This window comes from Schistocerca serialis, chromosome 5 (genome assembly GCF_023864345.2).
Source record: "Schistocerca serialis cubense isolate TAMUIC-IGC-003099 chromosome 5, iqSchSeri2.2, whole genome shotgun sequence".
In the NCBI taxonomy this organism is placed as follows: Eukaryota; Metazoa; Arthropoda; class Insecta; order Orthoptera; family Acrididae; genus Schistocerca; species Schistocerca serialis.
The window spans coordinates 516,026,999-516,050,295 of NC_064642.1; the positions used below are offsets into that span (position 1 = coordinate 516,026,999).

Consider the following 23,297-nt stretch of genomic DNA (forward strand, 5'->3'; position numbering starts at 1 on the left):
TGTTGCGGCTCTACCAGGCGTTAATCCAGTCCAGTCTGGATTATGGGAGCCTGGCTTATGGCTCAGCATCCCCATCTGCGTTACAGGTGCTGGACCCAATTCTCCACAGCGGGATACGCCTTGCCACTGGTGCTTTCCGCACCAGCCCCGTGGACAGCGTACTAGTGGAGGCAGGTGTACCTCCCCTGCAGTTCCGACGCCAACGTTTGCTGGCCGCTTATGCTGCCCATGTTCTAAGCTCGCCCGGGCATCCAAATTATCGTCTCCTGTTCCCGCGATCGGTCGTCCATCTGCCAGATCGTCGGCCCCGGTCTGGTTGTACAATAGCGGTCCGCGTCAAAGACCTTCTCTCTGGGCTTCAGGTTTTCACTGTTCCACCTACTTTCCGGGCTACCTTGCATACACCCCCATGGTGTGTTCGTCGCCCTTGCCTTCGGCTGGACCTGGCACAGGGCCCGAAGGACTCAGTCCCTCCAGAGGCTTTCCGCCGCCGCTTTTATTCTCTCCTGGCCACGTATCAGGGCTCTGGTATTGTCTACACTGACGGTTCGATGGTTGCTGGTCGTGTCGGGTATGCGCGCACTCTAGGGGACCGTTCCGAACAACGTTCCTTGCAGGATGGCTGCAGCGTTTACACTGCTGAATTGGTCGCCATCCTTCGTGCCCTAGAGTATATCCGCTCCTGCTCAGGTGAGTCCTTCGTTATCTGTAGCGATTCCCTGAGCGGTTTACGAGCTCTCGACCAGTGTTTCCCTCGTTCTCGTCTGGTGATGGCTATCCACGAGTCTCTGCATACTCTTGCCTGTTGCGGCCGCTCTGTGGTCTTTGTGTGGACCCCCGGTCATGTCGGTATCCCGGGTAACGAACATGTTGACCGCCTGGCGAAAGAGGCCGCCAGCAAGCCAGCTCTGGACCTTGGCCTCCCTGAGACTGATTTCCGGGCAGTCTTCCGCCGCAAAATCTTGGCGCTATGGGACGATGAATGGCGCGAACTGGCAATGTCCAATAAACTCCGTGCTGTCAAGGAGACGACGGCTGTGTGGCGGTCATCCCTGCGAGCCACTCGCAGGGACTCGGTAGTTCTTTGCCGGCTCCGCATTGGCCACTCCCGGCTGACACACAGTTATTTACTGCGCAGGGAGTACCCTCCTGTATGTCGCTGCGGGGCGGCTTTGACAGTGGCCCACATTCTGTTGGCCTGCCCCCTTTTAGCAGTGGTCAGGCAGACATTTGCGCTGCCTGATACGCTCCCTGCCCTTTTAACAGACGACTGCGCTATGGCTGACTTAGTTTTACGTTTTATTCGGGCAGGGGGATTTTATCATTTAATCTGAGTGTTTCTGTTTTATTTTATTGTTTTGTGTTGATTCTGGCCTTTGGCCTATGATTTTACACTGATTTTTTAATGTGTTTCTAAGTGGTTGGCTTTTCCTTTTTTATTTCTATGGTCGGCCAACCACCGTCAATCTCTATGTGGTTTTCGTTCGTTTTGTCTTGTCTTTGTCTCAGTCTCTCCTGTTCTGTATCGCCTGTGATCTCTTCTGTTCCTCGTTTTTATTCTCTGTGGGTGTTCTTTGTCTTTGGAAAAAGGGACCGATGACCATAGTAGTCTGGTCCCTTTAATCCCCCAACCAACCTACCAACCAACAAAGGAGGCGGCCATGCAGACTTGCGACCTCACCTTTAGTGCCACAGTCGTCAGATCGGCCAGCGCAAAGATAGCCCGTTCAACCTCACCACTTTCGCCTGCCCACTCTCTGGCTCACCCTTCGACGGGTTCTGCTAAATCTCGAGCCCAAAAGTCAAACACCAAGTCAATACCGCAACTTCCCAACCATCGGTTCCTCCTTCATCTAAACATCATACTTCTAAGAAGGCTACAAAGAAACACAGTTCATCTCCTCCTCCGCCAAGGCGTGTCCCCTCTACAGCACCACCTGGCGGAAATCGCCCTTGGCCGTCTTCTGTGTCGCCGAGGCGCACTGCTGGCGGCCGATCAACCGGCCGATCGCTGGTGGCGGGAGCTGCTCCTGAACAACCTATGGATCAGGATCTTCTGCCTTCGGCTGAATGCCATTCCTTGCTGTTGGTCGCAAGCTCTGAGCAGTCGTTGAGTTGATAGCAACCTTCGTCACATTCCTCCATTTTCTGTTCACCCTATGTCCATTATCCACTGGAATATCCGCGGCATTCGAACCAATCGGGATGAATTGTCGATCCTCTTACGATCCTACTCGCCAGTCATCTTCTGTCTTCAGGAAACAAAGCTGCGTCCCCACGACCGCTTTGTTTTCCCCCCATTTTCAGTCAGTCCGATTTGATCTCCCCTCTGTTGAAGGCACTCCAGCACAGGAGGACTTATGATTCTTCTCCAAGATACTCTCCATTATCACCCAATCCCCTTAAACACTTCCTTCCAAGCTGTCGCCGTCCGTCTTTCCCTTTCTGGATACACGTTCTCTCTTTGCACTGTATACATTCCATCGTCCACACCAATGGCATAAGCTGATCTCCTTCATCTTCTTGGTCAGCTTCCATCCCCCTATTTGCTGATTGGGGACTTCAATGCCCACCACCCGCTTTGGGGATCTCCACATCCTTGTCCATGTGGCTCACTCTTGCTAAACGTAATCCACCAAGCGGATCTAGTTTGCCTCAACACTGGGGTCCCTACATTTTTGCCTGCCTCCATGACAAATTTATCTCATTTGGACCTTTCGGTCGGTACTGTTCCGCTAGCTCGGCGCTTCGAATGGTTCGCCCTTGATGATACACACTCGAGTGACCACTTTCCATGTGTTCTTCGACTGCAGCCTCAACTGCCATATATGCGCTCGCGACGCTGGAAGTTTGCCCGAGCCGATTGGACACTTTTTTCGTCTCTAGCGACATTCGATGACCGTCGCTTTCCCAGCGTCGACGATGAGGTCACACATATTACCGACGTTCTTCTTACAGCTGCGGAACGTTCAATACCACGCACCTCCGAATTGCCCCTGCGCCCCCCAGCTCCTTGGTGGAACGAGGCATGCCGTGACGCAATACGTGAGCGGCGACGTGCTCTCCGCGTTTTCCGCCACCATCCTACTTTGGCCAACTGTATCCGCTATAAGCAGTTCCGAGCGCGATGCCGTCGTGTCATCCGCGATAGCAAGAAGGCAAGCTGGAAATTCTTTATTAGATCATTTAACACCTTCACGTCCTCCTCGGAAGTTTGGAGTCGGCTTCGACGGTTCTCAAGCGCGCCTAGTTTCTCCCTGGTCTCTGGGCTCACTGTCGCGCATGATACATTAGTGGACCCCGTCGCAATTTCTAACTCATTGGGTCAGCACTTTGCTGAGATTTCGAGCTCTTCAAATTACCCGCCAGCGTTTCTCCCGAAGAAACGTGCAGCGGAAGTGCGACCTCTTGCTTTCTCCTCTCAAAATCGCGAAAGCTAAAATACTGTTTTCTCCATGCGGGAACTCCAACATGCACACTCTTCTTCTCGCTTCTCCGCCCCAGGACCGGCTGGTATCCATGTCTGAATGTTGCTGCATTTATCAACCCATAGTCTGCGTTACCTCCTTCGCCTTTATAATCGAATTTGGACCGACAGTACCTTTCCCAGACGATGGCGGGAAGCTATTGTCGTTCCCGTTCCGAAACCTGGAAAGGACAAACATCTCCCCTCTAGCTATCGCCCCATTTCTCTCACGAGTAGTGTCTGTAAGGTTTTGGAGCGTGTGGGGAATTTCCGTTTAGCTTGGTGGCTGGAATCCCGCAGTCTTTTAACACCCGCCCAATGCGGGTGCCGAAAGCATCGTTCTGCAGTTGACCATCTTGTTGCTATCTCCACTTATATCATGAACAATTTTCTCCGGAAACTCCAAACGGTAGCAATATTTTTTGATCTGGAGAGAGCATACGATACCTGTTGGAGGACATGCATCCTCCACACACTGTTCTCTTGGGGCTTTCGAGGTCGGCTGCCTCTTTTTCTTCGCGAATTTATGGCAGAGCGCACATTTAGGGAGTGGGTGAACACTACTCTGTCCCGTACTTTCTCCCAAGAAAACGGGGTACCCCAGGGCTCCGTGCTGAGTGTTGTACTGTTTGCCATTGCTATAAATCCAATTATGGATTGTCTCCTTCCTGATGTCTCGGGCTCCCTCTTTGTGGACGATTTTGCGATCTACTACAGCTCTCAACGGACCAGCCTTCTTGAACGACGTCTTCAAGGATGTCTCGATCGCCTCCACTCTTGGAGCGTCGACACCGGCTTCCGTTCTTCTCCCAGTAAGACCGTTTGTGTTAATTTTTAGCGACGTAAGGAGTTTCTTCCGCCCTCCTTACAGCAAGGTCCTGTCAACCTTCCGTTTTCAGACGTCGCTAAATTCTTGGGTCTTATGTTTGACAGAAAACTGTGCTGGTCCTCCCACGTTTCCTATCTTTCGGCTCGCTGTCTGCGATCCCTCAACACCCTCCGTGTCCTGAATGGTACCTCCTGGGGAGCGGACCGAGTGGTCCTTCTCCGCCTCTGTCGCGCCTTAGTGCGCTCGAAATTGGACTATGGAAGCATAGTCCACTCCTCTGCTCGGCCGTCTATTCTTCGGCGTCTCGACTCTATCCATCACCGTGGATTACGTTTAGTGTCTGGAGCTTTTTACACCAGCCCTGTGGAAAGCCTTTATGCTGAGACTGTTGAACCTCCGCTGTCCAATCGGCGAGCAGTCCTTCTGAGTCGTTATGCTAGCCATCTGTCTTCCATGCCTGCTAATCCAGCCCATGACATTTTTTTCGACGCCTCCTTTGATGTAGGGTATGCAGGCCGCCCCTCCTCCCTACTACCACCGGGAGTCCGCTTCCATCAACTGCTCCATTTTCTTTCCTTCCGCTTTCCTAAAACCTTCTTGACAACTTGGGGTACAGCACCGCCTTGGCTCCATCCCCGGATCTGCCTGCTCCGAGACCTTTGTCGATTTCCCAAGGATGGTACCCCTTCACTTGTTTATCGTCGGGCATTTGCTGCTCTATGTGCACAAATGACAGACGCCACATCTATTTACACCGACGGCTCGAAAACATCGTTAGGTGTAGGGAGTGCCTATATTGTTGGCGACACCCCAAATCACTTTCGGCTTCCCGACCAGTGTTAGGTTTATACTGCGGAGCTTCACGCTGTTCTCCAGGCTGTCCACTACATCCGCCGCCATCGGCGGATACACTACGTTATCTGCTCAGATTCTCTCAGCTCTCTCCTCAGTCTCCAAGCTCTTTACCCTGTGCACCCTCTGATCCACCGGATTCGGGACTGTCTGTGCTTGCTCCACCTGGGGTGCGTCTCGGTGGCGTTCCTCTGGCTCCCGGGACACGTTGGTATCTGCGGAAATGGGGCGACCAATATTGCATCCAAGGCTGCAGTCTCTCTTCTTCGGCCAGCTATTCAATCGATTCTACGGAGCGTTCTATGTCGACGTGTTGTTCATTTATGGCACACGCATTGGTCGACACTTCCCAATAATAAATTGCGGGACATGAAAGCTCTTCCTTGTGCTTGGACCTCTTCCTCCCGAACGCGTCGTCGGGAGGAGGTAATTTTAACTAGACTCCGGATAGGGCACTGTCTTTTTAGCCATCGACATCTTTTAAGCGGCGATCCTCCCCCACTCTGTCCCCACTGCTCTCAGCTGTGGACGGTAAGACACCTTTTAATTGAGTGCCCCTATTTTAATCCGTTACGCTCCCGTCTACAGCTTTTGCCTGCTCTATCGTCGATTTTAGCAGATGACACGCACTCAGCTGACCGCGTTCTCGAGTTTATTAGTACCAGTGAAATGACGTCAGTCATTTGAAGCTGTTTTTGGGGACAACCAACCCCTTTCTGTAGTGGATTTTTAAGCCTTCCTTCTGCTTTTAGTTTCTCCAATTTTATGACTTTCGTTCCCATTGCTGCTGGTTTCCATTTTCGGTTTTTTACTGCTTCCTAAGTCACAGACCGGGCGCTAATGACCATAGCAGTTTTGCGCCCTAAAACCAAAACAAAACACACAAACTCCCCAAAATAGTCATAGTATGGTTCAGGACATTATTTTTCACTGAGTCCTGCTCTTGAAATCCGATGTTCAGCTATGTGTCAACTTGGAGCGATGGGGTGTACGTAGGAGGCCAAATGACAGTAGGGCCTCTATCATGGTCTTCATCTTGGCCTTTGAGGGGGATTCTTTGCCTGAAAAGGTCAAAGTGATTGTTTACCAACGTGAGGCGAAACTGTATGTCCCCAAGCGTGCTTAGTGTTTGAAATTCGGGCACACATCTCTGCACTGCAATGCTAGCTGTATGTGCAGAGATTTTGGATGACCACTGCATTCGCACACTCCTTGTCCATTTCCCCCGTTTGTGTCAACTGTGGACACCAGCATTCTCGCTGCTTACCCCATTGCACTGTTTTCCAGAAAGAGATGAAAATAAAGGAATATAAGACTCTGAACAAAGTAACTTACCAAGAGGTCAAGAAGTAGTATGAGTGATTGACCCAGCATGTATAGCAGCACATATGCTGCAGCTATGACATTGTCGCTTTGCCGACGGTACCCCCACCCATCACACCTCCTACAGAGGGAGTCAGGGCTGCTCAACCAAGCCTGCACCACCCTTCTTGATGGTTTGAGGCTCTCCTCTTGCTGCTTCTCCTTCCCCTACAGCTACTTCAGGGTCACTGCCTTCCCACCTGCCAAGGCCATCGGTCCCCAGCTTCCAGCTGGAGCCAAATCGTCTTCCTGTTGGTTCTCATTCCAAGGTTTCTGCCGGTCTACAACTGGACACGAGCCAGTGGCTGAATTAGCCACAAGCTGCTCGTTGCACTACTTCGTGATCATCATAGTTACCTGAAACTGATTCAGAGAAGCCCTTGCATTAATCCAAATCATCTAAGGAAAGATAAGAGGTAGTTCTCCAAGGAGGTGGTGATTGTGGTGGCCCCCACGCCACCAGATCCCACCTGTTCCACTACCATGGCCGAGGTAGAGATTTCGGTGACCCGAGGCCCTGGATCCGACCACACAATGGAACACAGAAGGTGTGTGTGTTGCCATAACCCATTGGCAGCAAGGGACCCTATGCTACAAATTTCATCCTTGGTCCCTTCATGGCCAAATAGCACATCAACAGCATTATTCTCCAGTGGAGCGGTAGAGGTTTTTTCCATTGCTGAGCTATGGTATATTTTAAGCACTTCCCCTGCCTTCTGCATTGCTCTTCAGAGGTCTTTGTTTGCCACAACATGGACCGTGGTCCTTTGTGGATACTGGCAATCTTTTCAGAATCATGCTACCTAAGTATATAGGATTTACAAAGTTATCTTTTATCATAAATATTTTGTGTTAATCTGAATGCAGTTGCCATTTCTTGACAGCGAACTTCATTTGCAGCTTTTTCTACTATGAATTCCCCCAAGTATTTAAACTGAGGAACACTTTTCTTTCCACATTTCGTATTCAAAAACTTCGGTGCTTGTTTGTTGCATATCATATATTCCGTTTTTTTTCCGAATGATTTTTGTAGTCCTACTTTTTCTGCAACTTTTTAGAGAGTTTTAATTTGTGTTTGGGCTGTGGTAACATCTGTAGTTAAAATTGCCAGATCGTCTGCAAAGGCGAGGAAATCTACTCTAATATTAGTTCTATCTAACTCTATTGATTGATTGATCTATATTTTGACTCGTCTTTTGCTCCCACTATTCTGAGATTAAACCGTAATGTGGAGTCCACCTCCCTGTCTAACACCAGTCTTTACATCAATTGATTCAGAAATTTCTCCCATGAATTTAACTTTATAGCTAGTGAAGGTTAACGTTTCCTTAATCAGTGTAAGAATGTCATTATGTAGTCTTGTTCTTTTAAAATTTGGAAAAGAGGTTCATGATCAACTGCGCTGTAGGCCTTTTTAAAATCCCCAAATGTACAAACAGTATTATTACTAGAAATTCTTTGGTGCCTAAGGATTAGTTTAAATTAACATTTTGTTCTGGACAGGACCTGTTTGGTCTAAAGCCTCCATGGTATTCACCAATTTTAGGTTCTAACTGTTCTTGGGCTCAATAAAGTAAGTATTGCGATAGAATTTTGCATATGACCGGGAGAAGAGAGATTTCTTGGTAATTATTAATATCACTTATATCCCATTTCTTATGTAGTGGATGAAGTAGGGCAGTTTTCCAATCCTCAGCTATTTTCTCAGTTCGCCACAATGTCCTATTAGTTGAGTGATCTCTTTTATAGTGTAAAGGCCAGCCCGATTTCAGTAGTTCTGCAATTACACCCTCTTCTCTGGATGATTGTTTTTCAGTCTCTTAAATTGTTTAGTTATTTCGATTTCGTTAGGTTCTGCAGTGTTGGTGTTGGTGTTTTTAGTTTGCTGCTGATGGAATTTATATGCTGGTTCTGGACAGTTAAATAGTTTCTCAAAACAATTAGCAAGTACCTTCTAGTTTTCCTGGTTTTTAAGACCCAAACTGCTGTTCTTATTTTTGAGGCAAAGACTTCGAGGCTGGTAACTGGTTAATTCTGTTTTAAATCATTTATAGAGATTCTTGTATTGTTGTTTTGGAAGTGTTTCCCAATTTCTAAAAGTTGGGCCTTTTTGAAGCTCCTTCTAGTCTGTGGGATTAATTGAGGGTTCGAAAGGTGTCATATGTATGTTCAGTATTGTTACTATACCATTTTAATGCCTAGTATGTAGACTTAGCTGCTGTTTAAAAAACTGCGTTCAACCAAGGGTGTTTTCTTTTGAAGTGGAATTAAATTTTGTGCTGTTTTGATGAACTTTCCTTTTAGGCTTTGCCAACGGTTTGACTGTTGTTTGTCAAGTTCACTTGTTAGAGTTAGGATTATTTCAGTAGGGTCAAATTTCAGGATAACGGTTTTTGTTTTGAAGAGTTTTTCAGGCTGAAGTTTTTTATTCACATTATATAATGATCAGAACCAATAGTACACCTTTTCCTAACTTGGACATTTAAAATTTCTTTGTAGTTAGGGTATGAAACTGTTACATGATCGATTTGAAATTTTCCAATAAATTTACTGTGAGTCCACAAGTTTTTTGTTCAGTAAGGTTCTTTTTAAAATGTGTTGACATGAATTTAAGGTTAAAATTTTTGCACGTTTCAACAAGTTTTTAGCCACTTTGGTTGCTCCATTTATGTGCAAGAAATCCACCCACTTATACACTCCTGGAAATGGAAAAAAGAACACATTGACACCGGTGTGTCAGACCCACCATACTTGCTCCGGACACTGAGAGAGGGCTGTACAAGCAATGATCACACGCACGGCACAGCGGACACACCAGGAACCGCGGTGTTGGCCGTCGAATGGCGCTAGCTGCGCAGCATTTGTGCACCGCCGCCGTCAGTGTCAGCCAGTTTGCCGTGGCATACGGAGCTCCATCGCAGTCTTTAACACTGGTAGCATGCCGCGACAGCGTGGACGTGAACCGTATGTGCAGTTGACGGACTTTGAGCGAGGGCGTATAGTGGGCATGCGGGAGGCCGGGTGGACGTACCGCCGAATTGCTCAACACGTGGGGCGTGAGGTATCCACAGTACATCGATGTTGTCGCCAGTGGTCGGCGGAAGGTGCACGTGCCCGTCGACCTGGGACCGGACCGCAGCGACGCACGGATGCACGCCAAGACGGTAGGATCCTATGCAGTGCCGTAGGGGACCGCACCGCCACTTCCCAGCAAATTAGGGACACTGTTGCTCCTGGGGTATCGGCGAGGACCATTCGCAACCGTCTCCATGAAGCTGGGCTACGGTCCCGCACACCGTTAGGCCGTCTTCCGCTCACGCCCCAACATCGTGCAGCCCGCCTCCAGTGGTGTCGCGACAGGCTCGAATGGAGGGACGAATGGAGACGTGTCGTCTTCAGCGATGAGAGTCGCTTCTGCCTTGGTGCCAATGATGGTCGTATGCGTGTTTGTCGCCGTGCAGGTGAGCGCCACAATCAGGACTGCATACGACCGAGGCACACAGGGCCAACACCCAGCATCATGGTGTGGGGAGCGATCTCCTACACTGGCCGTACACCACTGGTGATCGTCGAGGGGACACTGAATAGTGCACGGTACATCCAAACCGTCATCGAACCCATCGTTCTACCATTCCTAGGCCGGCAAAGGAACTTGCTGTTCCAACAGGACAATGCACGTCCTCATGTATCCTGTGCCACCCAACGTGCTCTAAAAGGCGTATGTCAACTACCCTGACCAGCAAGATCTCCGTATCTGTCCCCCATTGAGTATGTTTGGGACTGGATGAAGCGTCGTCTCACGCGGTCTGCACGTCCAGCACGAACGCTGGTCCAACTGAGGCGCCAGGTGGAAATGGCATGGCAAGCCGTTCCACAGGACTACATCCAGCATCTCTACGATCGTCTCCATGGGAGAATAGCAGCCTGCATTGCTGCGAAAGGTGGATATACACTGTACTAGTGCCGACATTGTGCATGCTCTGTTGCCTGTGTCTATGTGCCTGTGGTTCTGTCAGTGTGATCATGTGATGTATCTGATCCCAGGAATGTGTCAATAAAGTTTCCCCTTCCTGGGACAATGAATTCACGGTGTTCTTATTTCAATTTCCAGGAGTGTATTTTTTCTGTTTACCTAATTGAGCATGAAAATTACCCATTAAAATTTTAATATGGTATGAGGGGAATTTTTCGAGATGATTCATTCTAACGAATCACAAGCTTCATTAACTAATTTAGGTTTTTTGCAGTTATCCACATTGATTCGCATATGGGCATTAAAGTGTGTGCTTTATTTGCACATTTGAGAGAAATTGTCATTAGTCTATTGTTAATGGTTTGTAGCTCCATTACTGAATTTAAAATATTTTTTGAGACCGCAAAAGCAACTCCAAGATGTGGTGTATTATTAAGTATTCTTTTATCAGTTTTACTTTAAAAGACGATAATTGCTGACACCCATGGTGTTACTGTCCGTCATTCGTGTTTAAGTGCCAAAATGTGAATATTCTGTTCTTTTCATGTATCTCCCAATTTATAAAGTTAACTTGGTTGCAAAAGCGTTTATATTGCAAGCTAGCCTATGGTGGCGGCAGTTCTCCGTCTGCCAAACGACTAAAAGGTCGTAACCATCACACCAAAGAGGTGCCACGTTTATCAATTGCGCCAGGAATTATGACGTACGTTAAATAGTGGCCCCTGTGTGGATCACCTAGAGAGATGACTGACTCAACATAAAATTAATTTAACGCCTTCAAAACGACAAAAAAATAAATGATACCGTAGAGAATGAGTGTCGTTGAAATATTAATAACAAGGCTCTACGTTATCACAAAGAGATTTATTAACGAATATAAAGGTCAAGAGAGAACAAAGATATATCTTGTGTATCTTTGGCCGCATACACAGTGGTTCGATCCTCTGGTTTAAAAGGATGGAGCAAGTGCTTGGGCGCTTGTCACCTCGGCTCACTCTACAGATGGCTGGATGGTATTCAGCCGAAATATTAGAAGAAGCTGAATTTATGGGGCTGCACGCCCGAAACTTTATGGAACAATATAAACAGAAACTTTAACTGTATGACAGCTCATTAACAGGAACTCAGGTTGGTTGGCAAAGAACTTTGGAACCTAACTGGAATTGACATGTAGATGAGACTGGCTACTGAGAGTGGAAGAGTGCCAATCTAGGCAGGCACACACTGCTGTATCGTTCCAGTGATTTGTCTCTCGTGTCAAGATACAATTAAGCATCAAATACACTGGGAGTGACTACTGAGAGTACAAGGCTGCTACAAAAAAAGATGGTAGTGAAAACGATTGATAGGCTTCTGAATTTGCTGAAGCTGCGCGACATTACCGATATAGCCAGTGAAAGACGAGATGCTGCCGAAGCTGCTAGAGTCAGTTGCGCGTCGTACTGTCGGAGATAACCCCACGTTTGCCGATGATTGTTTCACGTCCACGAAAATATGAAGTTTCGCCCGGGTGTTCAGACGTGTTAACAATTAACTGTTATCCCCATAGAAACGGAAGAGCTCTAACGGCTGCATTCCGCAATGATCGAGAAGCAAGTCCTAGCCTGTACCATTGCTCAAAACCTTCCCAAAAAAACGGCTGTTCCCCCTGATGATCTTGAATAAACCTATCATGGCCCAGATATGGTTGCCTTGACAATCATATTTTCTAGCAGAGAGACCCCATATTACAGAACTAATCACTGCAGTGCAGTACACTCTGTTCTCCAAAAAAAAAAAAAAAAGCACATCATGCTTGGAGTTCTGCAACCTGACCCCCAGTGCATTTCAGAAGATGAGGGAAGCTTCCCAGTGAACTCAAGCTCAGTCTCGTCCATGAAGTGATGTAATGGGCGGCGTTTTGGTGAGGCACTGCGGCAGCTAAGAAACGCAGCATCCAGAGAAATTCATCCTGTCTCACAAGGTACGCTGTCCTTGTTGTAAACACATTAGCCGGGCGGCAGCCCGACGCCGCTTTACCTCGATTCGTATGTAGGATAAGGAGACCAGACTCCCACAGCATGTCCACTGGCTATTAAGGCGGTTAGGTCGGAGCCAGGATTCCCGGCGCCGCCAGTTTCTAAAAAAGTGTCATTTCACCTTCGGCCACCTTCGGAACACGGCCGACCGCCAGAATGGTGGCCCATAAAGCACTGCCCTGCAAGCCCCACTGCCAGTTTCGGTGACTACAGAGGGACGCTAGCAATTAGGAGCTTCCGCGAACTCGCTTGATGCTTGGGGAGAGTTCTAAAGCTGCTCCTGATGCAATGGTCACCTCCAGTGTGCAAAAATCTGTCTCTCTAGCAAAGTTTAATTCCACAACGCTGCTCAAGTCATGCAAGTGCAGTGAAATCAATCAATGGTTTACCCTAACCCTAATAGTGCATCAGATTAATATCAATCGGGGAAAATTTAGATATACCAAAAGCAAATTAAATTTACGATAACCACTAAAACAAAATAAAAGGGGAAGTGCCTGACAGGTATTACCACGGTAGTGGCCTGCCCGCAAGGCACCGCCGTGTTTCAATATGTTTAGTGTATTTGTTTTGGTTTCAAGACTTCCTCTGAAACTTCCTGGCAGATTAAAACTGTGTGCCGGACGGAGACTCGAACTCGGGACCTTTGCCCGCGAAAGGCAAAGGTCCCGAGTTCGAGTCTCCGTCCGGCACACAGCTTTCATCTGCCAGGAAGTTTCATATCAGCGCACACTCCGCTGAAGAGTGAAAATCTCATTCTCTGAAGACTTCCTCAGTTGAATCACACTACATTTTAACCTGGGCGCCCCAGAATCCGAAAGACCAATTGCGCCAGTAATACTGGTAGAGTATTGACCACCTGAGGTAACAATGTGATTACCAAAATACTCAATGATGATTGTACCTGGAATCAGGTGAGATTGACAAGACTCACTGAGTGAACTCAGTGTGTTTAGACTGGAAGGGTTAGTTCCTTAACATAAATTTCAGCCGCCCCATTGGTGAACATACGCTGACCACTTTGCCAATTGCTACAAGACAGATGCAGTGTGGATTTGGTTTTGTTTTGCTTTGGTCTGGTACTGCTTAGTCTGTGTTCGCAGCTGTCCACTGTATCTCTGGAACATTCACTAACTGCCACCTCTGACCTTTTCAATAGTCTAGGCAAGGTCGGCTTCTTTTCCGAAAGTAAGTTAAGATCGGTCGTGAAATGGAAACCACTGTAAAAATCCGATGAAGCTTTGCACAGATGTGTTGGGTAGTGTCTCTATTACTCCCATTGATGGCGGCATGTCGTTCTCCATACTTCTGAGAACACAGTGAGCAAGTAAAGATGCCTATAAAATCATCTCTCGCGCCAAGAAAGAGGCCTGGAGAGAAATTTCGCCTGAAGCTATACAGCTTACGTAACTGTCATGCGTTTCCTTCTTACAGATAATTGTCAGCCGCATTCTGCATGGATAATGGATATGCTACAGCAGCTTTTTCGATGGGAAGTGTTCGATCACCCACAGTACAGCCTGTAAATTGCTTCTTCTTGGTTTCATCTCTGCTGGCTATGAAGACAATATTTTAGTACATACAACGAGCTGTAGACCAGCGTAGACAATCGGTGGAATGCACTGGCGGCTGCCTTCTATGTCGAGGGTATTGGAAAATTAGTAAAACGCTACGCAGGTGTCTATCAGATCGGCGACTGTGCAGATAAGTAGCTGGGAGTTGTAGCAAACTGTTGCAAATAACACGTTCTTCATTTTCACAGTGGTCTCCTTTTCGCGACCAGTCGGACTTATTTTCCGAATAGCTATCGTATATTTGGTTCATTGCAAAGGTTCTTTGTATGTGAAAGGTTTCCTGTAATGTTGGGAGTTTCCTGATCTAATAAATCATTCTAATAATTTTCATATCCTGTTCCACGCCAAATAGTTAATGCAAAGTTTTATTAGGTGTTTATTAAAGGTGGAATGGCTGTCCATACTGCCAGCTCATGTGTTTTTTGTATGTTGGTTCGAAATTTCTGCATTTCATTCCAGAAGAATTGATTTGAAATTTCGAAACTTCATCTGGTGGACAGCAGCTCCTTGGTAATGGTCTGGTTTACCGACTGGTCCTTGTAATTACGACTGGAGTGTTTCTCTTGGCCTGTGTGCTATGTGTAATGCATGTTTCTTCAGTATAATTGCTATTATCTGCGTTTTGCTTTTGTAAGTGTGTACCTTTTTTCGTCACTTCATGATCGTCCCTGCTCTTTGTTTGTGCATAATATAGTGTCTGTTGGTTGTGAAGTTTTGTGGTGCTTATGTCCTACTTATTTTCATTTTTTGTTGTATTTAGATTTGTGGGTGTCTCTTTATCATAGGGTTGTTACATTTATTTTGGCTATGGATCATTTGTTTTTAGTTCTTTGGCATAGTTTTCTCAACTGAACAGGACTTTCAGCCTGTGTATCATACGTTAAAGAGCTGCTAGTATGTGGTTTTGCAGACAGTTTCATATGGGATATGTATTGGTGTATTTTGCTGTTGGCTTTCTGTACATTTCAGGTATTCAGACTGCTGTCTGTTGTTGTGCCCAAGAAGTGTATTTGTTTTCCTTTTTATGTCTGAACTGGATATTCTTATGTACACTGTTCATGTCTTCCTGACACAGTCTCTTCTGGTTCGTCTACCATACAAATTATATCATCCACAAACTTACACCAATTGTCATTTCTTTCTGAATTTGTAGGAAATATTGCTTTTTTTATATGGCTCATGCAAATTTCTGCCAATGCTTCAGATGTTGAGGATCCCGCTAGAAGGCTGTCTTTCTGTAGTACTTCTTTTCCAGTATAAAATAATTTTATGATTTGATGACTTTAAGGATTTCAGTTATTTCTCTAATATTATTGGATTTATCTGTCAGTTCACTTCAACTAATATTGTCTACAATTTCCGTCCGAATAAATCTGCTAAGCTGCATGTGGAATGGGTAAGCTTTTTATTTGCATTTCTCACTGTTCAGTTGCTTATTGCGTAATATTCTCATCATTTCCTGTTCGCCCTCCCACCTCGCTCAGTTAACCAACCAACCAACCAACCATCTTTTTGTTTTGCCATGTAGTATCATGCTGCATTCATAAAATGTGAGATGACTCATGGAAATTTTCATTTGTGTATTTTCGATTGGCTTCTGAGCGTCAGTGCTTTCTTTGTTTTTCGAGAAAAATAATGACTTTTTGTCTATCAAACTTTTTATTTTTTCAAACCACAATGCTGTCCCTTTCAAAATAGTTCCCTTTCGCAGCTATACACTGGTGGAATCTTTGTTCCTAGTCTTTATAGCACCTCTGAAAGGCTTCAACTGGTAGCTCTATCAACATGTCGGACACATTCTTTTGAATTTTCTCAAGAATCCCAATACGACGTCTTTTTAAGACCATCGCAAATTTGAGAAAAGAGAAGTCACAACGACACCCACAATGTGAATAGGAGGGCAGTGGAACAACAGGAATGCTTTTGAAGTCAAATAATCAGTGATGGAAGTGGCCGTGTGATATGAGGCGTTGTCACGTTGCAGCATCCACTTTTCTACAATGTCCGCTTGCACTCGATTCACACTTCCCCTGATCGTTTCAAGGACATCTTCGTAAAACGTTTAGTTGACAGTTCGGCCTGAAGGTCTGATCTCACATGAGCACGCAAACGTTCGTCGGTTTCGTTGAAGATCTCCCTGAGCAAGGTTCCTCTTAAATGTGTTCTCCGCCTTACAAAAATAATTTGTGCCAGGGAAGAACATGTTCTTTGTAAGGAATGTCATCAACACGCCTGTTTCAACTTTTCAATTGGCACACACACGTTGATTCCTGACGTTCAACAAAAAACTTAACGGCATAACGTTGCTCTAAATTCCAATATTCCATTTTCGTAACAACAAAAAGCTAACTTAGCTGATGGCACTATCAAAAATAACGTGGGTCCTGTGCGGAGTTGAAACTCGGTTTAAGCGTCTGGAAGAGATTAAAACAGCAGTCTATACAAGAACAACACAGATTTGACAGGTCGCTCAGTGTTAGCCTCATACACCTTGTATGTGACATATTGTTTGTCGTTCCCCGTGAATATAAACCATGTTTTACGTCCTTGACGTTGTTGTTGGTGTGTCAGCAAATATACCATGGGACAAGATTTCAGTTCAGAGACAATCTTTAAAGAGCTGAATTCTTTGGTTTCGTTTGTATATTGCTCTTTATTGAATAGTGCTGTTGTGTTCCCTCTGGTGATCGTGATGTTGCTGGAATGCATTTTTTTCTTTTAATTTCTTTGTGGTATCTATCTGAAGTTTCCTGCTGTGGTCTTTCTTTGGCACGATTATGATTCTCGTTTTATTCTTCACTAGTTTTCGGATTATACATATATAGGAGTATTTTCTTGTTTCTCTTACACTGTTAGAATTTTTTCTCTTTCTCCAATCAAATTTTCCGTGTACTGGTAGTCTGTCTCGTTGATGTGGCGGGGCCCTTTTTCTAACAGTCGTTTCTTTCTTAGTTAATTCTTCAACGTCTTGTTTAGAAACTGTTCGTGTTTTTTTTTCCTGTGATGTTTTCTTTATCATGCTAATCATCAGTTCCGATAATAATAATAATAATAAAAATAATAAAAATAAAAATAGCATAGTCAAGGGAAAACAAACTAAACAAGAAGATTACATATTGGATAACCACAGCGATTGCATAGAAGCGATGGAAAAAACGGATGCCTATCAATATCTAGGATTCAGACAAAAAATAGGAATAGATAATACAAATATTAAAGATGAACTAAAAGAAAAATATAGACAAAGACTAACAAAAATACTGAAAACAGAATTGACAGCAAGAAACAAGACAAAAGCTATAAACACTTATGCCATACCAATATTGACCTACTCATTTGGAGTAGTGAAATGGAGTAACACAGACCTAGAAGCACTCAATACACTTACACGATCACAATGCCACAAATACAGAATACATCACATACATTCAGCAACAGAAAGATTCACATTAAGCAGAAAGGAAGGAGGAAGGGGATTTATCGACATAAAAAACCTACATTATGGACAGGTAGACAATTTAAGAAAATTCTTTCTAGAACGAGCAGAAACTAGCAAAATACACAAGGCAATCACTCATATAAATACATCGGATACACCACTGCAATTTCATAACCACTTCTACAACCCTTTAGATCACATAACATCAACAGATACGAAGAAAGTAAATTGGAAAAAGAAAACACTATATGGTAAGCACCCGTATCATCTAACACAGCCACACATCGATCAAGACGCATCCAACACATGGCTAAGAAAAGGCAATATATACAGTGATACGGAAGGATTCATGATTGCAATACAGGATCAAACAATAAACACCAGATATTACAGCAAGCATATTATTAAAGATCCCAATACCACAACAGATAAATGTAGACTTTGCAAACAACAAATAGAAACAGTAGATCACATCACAAGTGGATGTACAGTACTAGCAAATACAGAATACCCCAGAAGACATGACAATGTAGCAAAAATAATACATCAACAACTTGCCTTACAACATAAACTTATAAAACACGTCCCCACATTCAAGTATGCACCACAAAATGTACTGGAGAATGATGAATACAAATTATACTGGAACAGAACCATTATAACAGATAAAACACCACCACATAACAAACCTGACATCATACTTACCAATAAAAAGAAATTAACACAACTAATCGAAATATCCATACCCAATACAACAAATATACAGAAGAAAACAGGAGAAAAAATTGAAAAATATATGCAACTGGCTGAGGAAGTCAAGGACATGTGGCATCAGGATAAAGTTGACATTGTACCAATGATACTACCAACTACAGAAGTCATACCACACAATATCCACCAGTACATCAACGCAGTACAGCTACATCCAAACGTATATATACAACTACAGAAATCTGTAATTATTGATACATGTTCAAATGCCCGAAAGTTCCTAAATGCGATGTAACATGTACCACACAGTTAAAAGGAAGTCACACTTGATCAAGGTCCACGTCACTTTCCATTTTTAACCCGACATAAAGTCTGAGAAATGCAAATAATGTCACACACATTCTTGGCATCGAGCAATTTGATTTCGCTTTTTAAGAAAGTTTCTTCTTCAAACTTCCTCCTTGTTGCTATGAAGGAACTGTTGCGGCCTTACACTGAGTAACTTGGAATTGCATTTTACGTTTTACTGAACCTGACATGCTTGAAAGGTTGTATATCTTGAAAGGAAAATGCCTGACATAGTTGTAATATCTTCATTTTTATGTTTTTCGTAGTTCTTCCTTTTCTACATTCTTTGAGTGGGTCCATCAATGGAACTAAATGAAGGCTGTTTTATGTCACGTACTTTTCTCTCCTCCATATGTAGAAGCATGTTCAGTGGGCTTTAATACATCTGTTTATATAATAAATTTGTCATGTAATGTTCCATACAAATTACTTCACAATAAGAATACAAAAGTCTTGTAAAAACCAGTGCTGTTTGTGTACGTTTGGCATATGTATGTATGTATGTATGTATGTATGTGTGTGTGGTTGTCCAAAGGAAATATCATGCTTATAAGCGAATTAAAAACAGCCTTTCCATTGACAACCTACACCTAAAGGAATACATTCGATATCTAGTCGTCAGAATATTCTGCTCCAACTTGCTTTCGAGATCGACATTGTTGGCTAAGTATCCTGCTACAATGAAACAAATATATACTGTTAAATTATTTTCAAACAACAGAAAAATGCAAGATCGTATACAGTATGTTAAATCCCACTCTTACGCTGGCATTGAAATCGGTAGAACATTTGCGATTTTTCTGAAAATCGCGTCCCTGTTTATCCGACGGACACACTAAACTGGTCGACATCGATAATCCCCCTGAAACAGAATGCCCCTACCCTGACCGGCACTGACAGCAAAGAGCCCAGAGCAGAAACAAATGGAACTTAACACGTTTACTGTGACAGTTTCCCTATCTGCCGAGCCATGTATATCACCGATTGATGCTGCAAGAAGTAGTCATTCTGCAGCGTCGATCTGCTTGATGCTGTTTGCTGCCGTGCAGAGGATGTCCGTTTCGTACCTATAAATTATACACACAGTGGAGGTAAGAGACAGTCTGTAAACTCCTAGAGCTGAACTACTTTTAGTATGACACAGATCACGACCCACGATTTCTGTTTGCTCATAAGCCAGGAACATAAAGTCCACTCGTGTATTGGTTCGTGAGAAAGTAGTTCATATGCCGCAAACTCCACAGAGAAGCAAAGAATCGTCACTGTGCTTACAGAGAAACTACTTACCTCTCTCCTGACTCTTCAGATGTTCTTGTCAGCGAAGTCTAAGTTGCTCCTTGCGCGACGTGTCCCCATTAGACACCCGCAGGACAGTCTCTCAATCCCCTATGCCAGTTTCCAGCGAGGCTTGTGGCGTACACGTGTGCTCTCTCTACAATGAAACCCTGCGCCCATTACAAAAGCAGTGCCTCCCAATACACGGTCATGAATCTGCCAGTCAGTCGCCTGTCGCTCATACTCCGTGCAGAACACTGTTCCAGAACCTTCTAAAACTCCTCCCACGACTGAGAACTTTAGCAATCAAATTCACTGCTCTGCTGTTTGGTGTGATATGTGGCCCCGCCACCTCTTGTGAGGTGATTTGCGAAATGCTAGCTCGTGTCTGCCTTTCGTGACCGCTGCGCATTGCTTCATACTCGAAGGATACCCCCCTCCCCTCCCCTCCCCTCCCCACCCCTGCCCTTATAAGATGCTATCGCTCTCCACCCCCGGCTTCCAGCAACTGGCTGTTCCCACAGATATTTTTTAAGGGCAGTGGTGAGTCCAGCATAAGGTCATCGGGCCCACCGTAGGGAGACTGCCTGCTGGCTATAAAGTTGTTGCCCCATCTCTGTTCCCTTTAGAATAATATATCACTCTCTGTGAAAAACACGTTTTCTCTTCTACACTCCTTCTTGCATATCGCTGCTTTCACAGGAAAGCCTAATGACCACGGCACAGTGCGGTCAGCGTCCAGCTCAAATCTCAGGCATGCAACACTACAGACAAATATCAGTACGTGGTGCTACCCAGTAACAACCAAAGAAACAATCAATTACCCAATCACCCATCGACAGTCACTATCCCATATCGAATAAAATATGCAAACAAAAGGGTATACTACATGTATGAAGGAAAAATACCATCGCCTTACAAACTAATATTGTAAGACACTACTTTTAGGAGTACAATGTTTGCAATATTAATTTACTATGTTGTTCTACTTGCAAATTTGTGATTTTATGAAAACAGGTTTGCTAAACACCTAACAAAGCTCTGGCCTGAAGCTTCTAACAAGAAATACAGTGTGAAAATTATTAGAATGATAAACTGCAATACAAACGTGCTAACATTACAGGAGATTTTTCACATACAAATAACCCTTGCAATGAACAAGGTAATAGTGACCAAATCAACAACTAATCATCATTTTGTTTACTAAAACAATAATGGAAATGTTAAACATAACCAGAATAAATAACAACTTAATGTCTACTTAACCTGCCATCGCCTACACATTAAAAAACGCTGAAGTGCACTGACAGTGTCGGTGGCTCTCTTATTGTTTGCAAAGGTTGGAAATTCGTTGAGTTGGTTGTAGCCAATCAGTTAACTGCATACAGCAGTCAATGGGAATCGCTGAATCTGATTTTTCGGCAGAAGATAAAAACTGATTAAAATTGTTTTCGATATGGAGAACGTCAGAATACCTTTCACTTATCTGGTTGTTATGAATTTTAAGTTTTTCCACTGATTTTTCATCTTCCTTTAGTGACTGAAAATCGAGACTAATCTGTAGCGTAAACAGCCGCTTAGGGTAGATTCGAATGTGACAGCTTGGTTGTGAGTTGATGAAACCAACGAATCTCAACCTGAAAATATTATCGTAATAGATTCATGTGTAGCAACTCGTAATGTAATCTAATTTCTCTTATTTCCGATTTTAAAGAAAATCCAACAGTGTGGTTAAATTACAACCTTCTAAAACAAAATACTAATAATTTTTATTTACGAAGCACACGAAATTACGAAAGAGATCTCAATGGCTATCTGCACCTGACTCATGATTCGTTTTCAATTCCCGTGAGTGAATGTACAAACTAACAGCAGCATGCAACGGAAAAGCTACGGACGTCATAAATGCACTTTTACCTAAATAACTTTATTGTAGATTCCCTCTACATAGTACAGCGGCACCAACAGGATAACACATAATAAACGAACATCAAATTATATTCATACACCTCACCACAACCCGCGAACGAAAATCACACAGTGGCAGTTGGCAAAACACACAGCCTACAGAGTGAAAATTAAGTATTACACTGAAATGTGTGGAAATGGTCAGCATTTCTGCATAGAAAGCAAAAGTCCCAGGTCCGTGGCATAAATTTTAATTCATTTCTTCAACAAAAAAATGGTTCAAATGGTTCAAATGGCTCTGAGCACTATGGGACTTAACTGCTGTGGTCATCAGTCTCCTAGAACTTGGAACTACTTAAACCTAACTGACCTAAGGACATCACACATATCCATGCCCGAAGCAGGATTCGAACCTGCGACTGTAGCGGTCGCGCGAGTCCAGACTGTAGCGCCTAGAACCGCTCGGCCACTCCCGCCGGCTTCATTTCTTCAACTTCCATAATTATCGTAGATAAATATGAGACTTAAATGTCTCGGGGAAAATTTAATAAGTCTTTAATTCATTTGTACAGACGGATCACATCTCAAAGAACGCTTGAAATAAATTTTAGAAGGCTAAAACGGCCTGTAATTCTTGATCTGCTGTACGGAAAGTGTTTAGAGAACGCTGAGTTCAGTGTGTAAAGAAGAGTGGGTGGTTATTTTAGAGACATTGAGCAAAGACTTCAATGCTTGCCCTTCTTTTTTCACAGAAACGCTGGCGGCGATGAACCCTTTCCTCACCTGCATCCCTAGGGACGTGAGAGCGACCTTCCAACGGGATTGTGAAGAGGCGGCGTTCAAGGGTGACGCCGCGATTGCTCGGAAGCTCAGTAAGAGCAGGACAATGTACACGCTAACATACAACGCCCTAGTCGCACACGCACTCAAAACGTGAAGTGTCCACTCGATTCCAAGCTGTTCCCAGGTGAAGGCATGCACATGCGGGGCGTCTATCTCAGAACTGCTGAGGAAGTCACTAATATTCGTACCTCAAGTTAAACGCATGCATAAAAATGTCGATACAAGTAGATGCATGATTTGCTTAAACAGTAATGGGCTAGCAGGTAATGTTGGCAGTTTTTTGTGGGCATTGCAATGGCGAACATTGTGTCCACTGCTACGTAACTTATGTAACATTTTAAGATGGAGCATGCGGTGGAGCACGTATTTTGTGCTGTTTGTGTTTGAATGAGAGAATTCCAGTTATCGGACAGAGGGCAGCGAGTGATGAGCACACTGGATTCCTGTTCATGAGGACGACGTCTCAAATACCTGTCTAGCTATCCAGATTTACGTTTCCATGATTGCCCTAAACCGCTCCGGCTAAATGCGGGGATGATTGCTTTGATAAAGTCATTGGCGATTCTCCTTACGTATTGTTCCGTAATACGAACCTGTATTTCGTCTCTAATGACCTCTGTCGACAGGACATTGCAGTCTAATCTTTTCTTCCAACCATTAGTTCCCGAGGGCTGTACCTCGATAATTTTAATGTTGATA

At 44.4% G+C, this 23,297-nt stretch overlaps 1 protein-coding gene across 1 annotated transcript in view; it reads left to right on the top strand.

Annotated features, from left to right (window-relative positions):
- LOC126482051 (juvenile hormone acid O-methyltransferase-like) overlaps positions 1-22,692 on the top strand; it is a 68,737-nt gene extending 46,045 nt beyond the window's left edge. Inside the window, exon 4 of the mRNA XM_050106026.1 lies at positions 22,508-22,692. Within this exon, the coding sequence (XP_049961983.1) occupies positions 22,508-22,692 (185 nt within the window). The remainder of the gene's footprint in view (positions 1-22,507) is intronic.
- Positions 22,693-23,297: the final 605 nt, after the last annotated feature.